The sequence below is a fragment of the Lynx canadensis genome, chromosome X, assembly GCF_007474595.2.
Source record: "Lynx canadensis isolate LIC74 chromosome X, mLynCan4.pri.v2, whole genome shotgun sequence".
In the NCBI taxonomy this organism is placed as follows: Eukaryota; Metazoa; Chordata; class Mammalia; order Carnivora; family Felidae; genus Lynx; species Lynx canadensis.
Window position 1 is genome coordinate 45,763,451 of NC_044321.2, and position 7,472 is coordinate 45,770,922.

The window sequence follows — 7,472 nt, forward strand, 5'->3', positions numbered from 1 at the left end:
TGTGGTCCAATAATGTGACTTTTATGGTTTCTACTATTGGAAATGTATTGTGCTTTCTTTTGTGACTCAGTATATGATAATTTTTGCAAGTGTTGTATAGGCATTGTTTAAAAAATACACATTATAAGGTATAACTTATCTGATTTTCTGTTTTCATATATTTTTATGTAATATTGTTCGGTATGTATGTTTATGATAGAAGATATTCTTGGTAGATAGTTTCTTTTATCCGTATCTCTCTTTACCCTTTTTAAAACATTTTGCCTTGAATACTAATATTTCTAGTGTTGATGCTATCACTCCTCATATATATCTTTATTGGTTTTTCTGATTACAGAATGTCAAACTCATAAACTATTCAAATAGAGTTAACAACCGTTAGTATGGTTTATATTCTTCCAGATTGTATTCTATCTATATATTGATACATATGTGTATTATAATATAGGACTTTTTAAACCATAAAAAGGGGGAGAATCATGCCATATATGCTTTACAACCTGCTTTATTGACTTAATGTATTTTTTAAGTTCTAATTTAAATTCCAGTTAGTTAACATAAAGTGTAATGTTAGTTTCAGGTGTACATTTAGAGATTCAATACTTAACATACAATACCTGGTGCTCATCACAAGTGCGCTCCTTAAGTCCCATTATATATTTAACCCATCCTCCCACCTACCTCCCCTCTGTTACATTGTTGGTGGGAATGAAAACTGGTGCAGTCACTCTAGAAAACAGTATGGAGGTTCCTCAGAAAGTTAAAATAAGAACTATCCTATGGTCCAGCAATTGCACTACCAGGTAGTTACCAAAGATCACAAAAATACTAATTCCAAGGGACACATGCACCCCAATGTTTACAGCAGCATTGTCAGCAATAGCCAAATTATGGAAGGAGCCCAAATGTCAATTGACTGATGAATGACTTGGTGTATTCTTGACATTCTTTCTATGTCAGTGTGTGTGTGTGTGTGTGTGTGTGCGTGTGTGTGTATTATTTTAAACTAATCTCTGGAGCTGGCATTTATACAAGTGCTTGGCCTATCACTATCTTTCTTTTTAATTCAAATACCACTTCAGAGAAGCCTTCCCTGACCCCCCAAAACTGGATCAGGGCACCCTGTAATATTTCATAATATTCTGCTATTTGCCTTCCTAGGCACCCAAGACAACTGTACAGTTGTGTGATTAAGGTCTGTTCCTTCTCCCTGCCCCCCCCACACACACCCCACATACACCCTACACTAAACAGTGATCTTCTTGAGAGCAGGGTCCATGTCATTTTTGTTTATATTTGTACCCCAGCACCTATCATAGTGCCTGACAATTGTATCTTTTCAATAAATATTTTTTGAAAGATTGAATGAATAAAAAACCCTATAAGGCAAGCATTATGATTATGCCCATTTTAGTCACCCTATATGAAATCCCTTGAGAATCCTCAGAAATAAATAGATAACACTCAGTTATGAGTTTCTTAATATGTCAATATTTAAAGGTATATACTGGTTTTTAATTATTTGCATAGGGTAGATGCTTCTTTGGATTGTTACTGAGCTTTCATCATTATAGAGTGCTAAAATGAACATCCTTGTAAATAGCTTTGTATATGTATGTACTTCTGTAAGACAAATGCCTGGAAATGAAATTGCTGCAATGGATATGCACATTTTGCAACTGGATAGATATTGCCAGTTCTCCCTCCCAAAGATATTATACACCTTTATATTCCTAGTACCAGAGTATGAGAATGTTTTTTTCCCCATACCCTTACCAAAGCTGTGTATTTTCCCTTATTTTATCATTGCTAATCTGATACAAGGTGATATGTCATTGCTTTCATTTTCATGTTTTTGATGTTTTGGTGAAATTGAACACCTCTTAATTTGTTTCTTAGCCATTTGTATTCTTCTTTTTTCAAATATGTAGCCTGTTTGCGTTGCTTGCCCAGGTTTTTATTGAATTTAGTATTTTCTTATTGATTTGGAATAGTTTTGTTTATATTGTGGATAATAACACTTTGGCTTCCTGTCACAGATACTTTCCTCAGTTTGTCTTTTAACTTGTAAATTTCTTAGAATATACAAATTTAAAATATTTTATATAATCAAATTACTGATTATTTCTTTTTTTAATGTTTATTTCTTTTTAAGAGAGAGAGAGAACGCAAGTGGGGAAGGGGCAGAGAGAGAGGGAGACACAGAATCTGAAGCAGGCTCCAGGCTCTGAGCTGTTCACTTAACCGACTGAGCCACCCAGGCACCCCTGATTATTTCATGTATAATAGATGGCTTATGTGCTGTACTTTGAAAACCTTTCCCCACCTTAAGATTATAAAATTCTTTCTCTATGTTTTCTTTTAGCACCTTTATGGTTTTAATTTTCACCTTTAAATGCATGTTCCATATAGGTTTTATTTTGATGTGTAGTATAAATGTAGGTTTCCAACTTTAATTTTTCCCGATAGCTATCCAGTTATTTCTATATAATTGTTGAATAGTCAATGTTTTACTCATTTGAAATCATACTAATATCTCAGATATTGTAGAGTCCATTTCTAGAAACTTCTGTTCCAATGGGTAATGATTAAGGGTGTAAGCAATGGAGCCAGAGTACCTGGGTTTGTGCCCACCTCTGCCATTTATAGTTTACACATCTGTAAGATGGGGATAATAGTACCCACATCATAGGGTTGTGATTACAAAAGTTTGTTTATGTACAATAATAGGAACAGTCCCTGGCACATAAGTACTGGTATTTTTGTAATATTTATTATTGTAAAATTTTTATTATTGCTTTACCATTTTTCATAGTACATGATCACATCATTTGCATGTAATATTTTTGTCACCTTGCTGTAGAATGACTTCAAAGCAACTTGAATAATTTGCAGATGACCTATAACAACTCTATTTATCCTCCACTCTTATATTTCATCTGAATTAGGCAGCTCAACTGTAGGCAGTTAGGGATGGAGAGGAGAAGAAAGGAGAGGGGATGAATAAAACCATCCCTATTTACAGATGACAACCCAAAATAACACACACATACACACACACACACACACACACACACACACCTAGAACTAATAAGTAAATTTAGCAAGGTTGCAGAATACAAGATCAACACACAGATATCAATCACATTTCTGTATACTAGCAATAAACAGTACTATTTATAGTAGCTCTAGAAAATGAAATACTTAGGGAAAAATCTAACATGTATAGGATCTTGGGGCGCCTAGGTGGCTCAATCGGTTAAGTATCCGACTTTGGCTCAGGTCATGATCTCATGGCTCGTGGGTTCAAGCCCCACATTGGGCTCTGTGCTGACAGCTCAGAGCCTGTAGCCTGCTTCATATTCCGTGTCTCCCTCTCTCTCTCTCTGCCCCTCCCCTGCTTGTGCTCTGTCTCTCTCTCTCAAAAATAAAAAAATTTTTGAAAAAGAAAAAAACATATACAGGATCTATATGCTTAAACCTATAAAATTCTGATGAAAGAAATTTCCAAAGACCTAAATAACTGGAGAAACATACCATTTTTATGGACTGGAACACTCAAAATATTAAAGATGTCAGTTCTCCCTAAGTTGGTCTATAGATTTAATGCAGTTCCTATAAAAATCTCAAGATTTTTTGTAAAATAGAGTTGGGTTGAGTCTAAAATTCATATAGAGGGGTGCCTGGGTGGCGCAGTCGGTTAAGCGTCCGACTTCAGCCAGGTCACGATCTCGCGGTCCGTGAGTTCGAGCCCCGCGTCAGGCTCTGGGCTGATGGCTCGGAGCCTGGAGCCTGTTTCCGATTCTGTGTTTCCCTCTCTCTCTGCCCCTCCCCCGTTCATGCTCTGTCTCTCTCTGTCCCAAAAATAAATGAAAAACGTTGAAAAAAAAACTTTAAAATTCATATAGAATGGTAAAGGAAGTAGAATAACCAAAATGATTTTGAAAAGATTAATAAACTTGGAGGAGTCACACCACCTGAATTTAAGACTTACCAAATAGCTACAGCAATCAAGACAGTGTGGTGTTGGTGAAGGGACAGACATATAGAACAATGCAACAGAATAGGGAATTCAGAAATAGACCCACACAAATATGGTCAATTGATTTGTGACAAAGGTACAAAGAATTCAATGGGGGAAATGACAGTCTTTTCAACAAATGATATTAGAACAATTGGACATCCATATATAAGAAATGAACTTTGACTAAAACCTCATACTTAATACCAAAATTACCTCAGAATGGATCACAGATCTGAATGTAAATCATAAAACTATAAGATTTTTAAAGGAAAATATAGGGAAACATCTGAAACTTTCTTATATTGCTGGTGAGGATGCAAATGCTATAGACACCCTGGAAAACAGGCAGCTTATAAAGTTAAATATATACTTACTGTATAACCCAGCAATGCCAAGCCTAGTTATTTGCCCTAGAGAAATAAAAACCTGTGTTCACACAAAACCTGTACATAAAATCTTTAGAAGTGTTCTATTCATAATCACCAAAAGTTGGAAACAACCCAAATACCCTTTAAGTGATGAATGGATAAACTGTGATATGTCCATCCAATGGAATACTACTTATCAATAAAAAGGAATGAATATGCAAGAACTTGAATGAATCTCAGAAGCATTGTACTGAGTGAAAGATGACTTCAAAATGTTATGTACTGTTTGCTTCCATTTATATGACATTTTTGAAAGGACAAAAATATAGCGATGGAGAACAGATCAGTGGTTAGGAGTGGAGAGAGGGTGTGACTTCAAAGCAATAGCATGATGGAGTTTTATGGGATGATGGAACTATTCGGTATCCTGATTATGTTGGTGGTTACATGAATCTCTGTATGTGTTAAAATTCATGGAACTGTACACACAAAAAATCAAATTTACTGTATATTAATTTAAAATTAAAATACAGTTGCTTTTCTGGGAAAACACCAAATGGCGGATGACACCGGTCCTGCTGGAGGGCCAGGAGGGCCCCGAGGCCCTGGAATGGGAGGCTTTGGCGGCTTCCGCGGAGGCTTCGGCAGGCAGCGGCATCCCGGGCCGGGGCCGGGGCAGCGGAGCTCATGGAGGCAAGGCTGAGAACGAGGAGTGGATCCCCATCACCAAGCTGGGCCACCTGGTCAAGGACATGAAGATCAAATACCTGGAGGAGATCTCTCTCTTCTCCCTGCCCATCAAGGAATCTGAGATCATTGACTTTTTCCTGGGGGTGTCCCTCAAGGACGAGGTTTCAAAGATTATACCTTTGCGAAAGCAGACCCACGTTGGCCAGCGAACCAGGTTCAAGGCATTTGTTGCCATCGGAGATTACAATGGACACGTCGGTCTGGGTATTAAGTGCTCCAAAGAGGTAGCCACTGCCATCCGTGGGGCTATCATCCTGTCCAAGCTTTCCATGGTTCCCGTGTGGCGAGGCTACTGGGGGAACAAGATCTGCAAGCCCCACACTTTCCCATGCAAAGTGACAGGTTGCTGTGGCTCTGTGCTGGTGCACCTCATCCCTGCCCCCGAGAGGCACTGGCATTGTCTCAGTCCCTGTGCCCAAGAAGCTGCTGCTGCTGGCTGGTATTGACTGCTACACCTCAGCCAGGGGGTGCACTGCCACCCTGGGCAACTTCACCAAAGCTACTTTTGATGCCATTTCCAAGACCTACAGCTATCTCATGCCTGACCTTTGGAAAGAGACTGTGTTCACCAAGTCTCCCTATCAGGAATTCACTGGGTCTTGTAAAGACCCAACCCAGAGTCTCCGTGCAGAGGACCCAGGCTCTGGCTGTGGTCACCTCACAAGAAAAATAAAGTGAATGGAAGCTTGAAAAAAAATTAAAATACAAAAAAAATGAAGCTAGATTTAGAATGACCCCTGGTATGTCTGGTGAATCAGTACACAATTGCAGCTTTGTTCAACCATTTTTCATCCTTGCCATCTTGTTCCACTATCCTCTGCCTGTTGGTCCTTCACCTTATGATGCCAGGATAGCTGTAGCTACTCAGGCATCACATGGTCATACACTAACATCAAAAGGCTGGAAGAAAGATTATAAATGTCATGTGTCCCTTATTAAGACCAAGAGAAATTTTCCTAGGCATCCCCAGTAAACATAACCTCTTGTCCATGTTTTTTGTCCATGCCCAAACCAATCATTTGGTGAGGGAATTAGAATTACCATGATTAGTTAGCTCAGACCAGTGCCACTCATAGTCCGGCCCCTGGACTGGTGCTAATCTACAAACGGTTGGTTACTAGTCCAAGACAAACTAAGTGCAGAAATTGAGATTACACATGTAGAAACTTTTATAACAAGCTGACTAAGTAATTGTGATGTTTTTTGAATGTAATAAAAATTGGGGGCTGACATTTTGTGGGTCTTCATTTGAGATCCCAGCTCCCGTGAAGTCTAGGATTTCCCTAAATATCAACAGAAATGGGGGTGTATCAGGGAGGGAGAAACCGAAGGATGGCCATTGGGTAGGGTACCAACAATGTGGGACATGAAAAATCAATGATGCGAATGATGTGACTCCGAAAAACCCTGGAAAATTCCATAGTATATTGCAATACAGACCTACCTCAAGAAGAAAGAACAATCTCAAATAAATAATCTAATCTTACATCTAAAGGAGCTAGAAATAGAACAACAAATGAAGCCTAAGCCAGCAGAAGAAGGGAAATGATAAAGATAAGAGCAGAAATAAATGATACCGAAACTAAAAAAAAATTAGAACAGATCAATGGAACCAGGAGCTGGTCTTTGAAAAAATTAATAAAATTGATAAACCCCTAGTCAGACTTATCAAAAACAAAAAAGAAGGGACCCAAATAAATAAAATCACAAACGAAAGAGGAGAAATAAGAACTAACACCACAGATTTATATACACAATGGAATACTACTTGGCAATGAGAAAGAATGAAATATGGTCTTTTGTAGCAACGTGGATGGAACTGGAGAGTGTTATGCTAAGTGAAATAAGCCATACAGAGAAAGACAGATACCATATGGTTTCACTCTTATGTGGATCCTGAGAAACTTAACAGGAACCCATGCGGGAGGGGAAGGAAAAAAAAAAAAAGGTTAGAGTGGGAGAGAGCCAAAGCATAAGAGACTGTTAAAAACTGAGAACAAACTGAGGGTTGATGGGGGGTGGGAGGGAGGAGAGGGTGGGTGATGGGTATTGAGGAGGGCACCTTTTGGGATGAGCACTGGGTGTTGTATGGAAACCAATTTGTCAATAAATTTCATATATAAAAAAAAACTACAAAAAAAAGAACTAACACCACAGAAATACAAACAGTTATAATATTATGAAATTCTATATGCCAACAAATCAGACAGCCTGTGAGAAATGGACAAATTCCTAGACACATACAAACTACCAAAACTGAAACAGGAAGAAATAGAAAACTTGAACAGACTGATAACCAGCAAAGAAATTGAATTGGTAATCAAAAATCT

At 38.2% G+C, this 7,472-nt stretch overlaps 1 protein-coding gene across 1 annotated transcript; it reads left to right on the top strand.

Annotated features, from left to right (window-relative positions):
• Positions 1 to 4,932: 4,932 nt before the first annotated feature.
• On the top strand, positions 4,933 to 5,815 carry LOC115506776 (40S ribosomal protein S2-like). Its single transcript, XM_032592057.1, is given in 4 exon segments — positions 4,933 to 5,047; positions 5,049 to 5,522; positions 5,524 to 5,738; positions 5,740 to 5,815. Coding segments are annotated over 4 exon segments (864 nt in total). The 5' UTR covers positions 4,933 to 4,948.
• Positions 5,816 to 7,472: the final 1,657 nt, after the last annotated feature.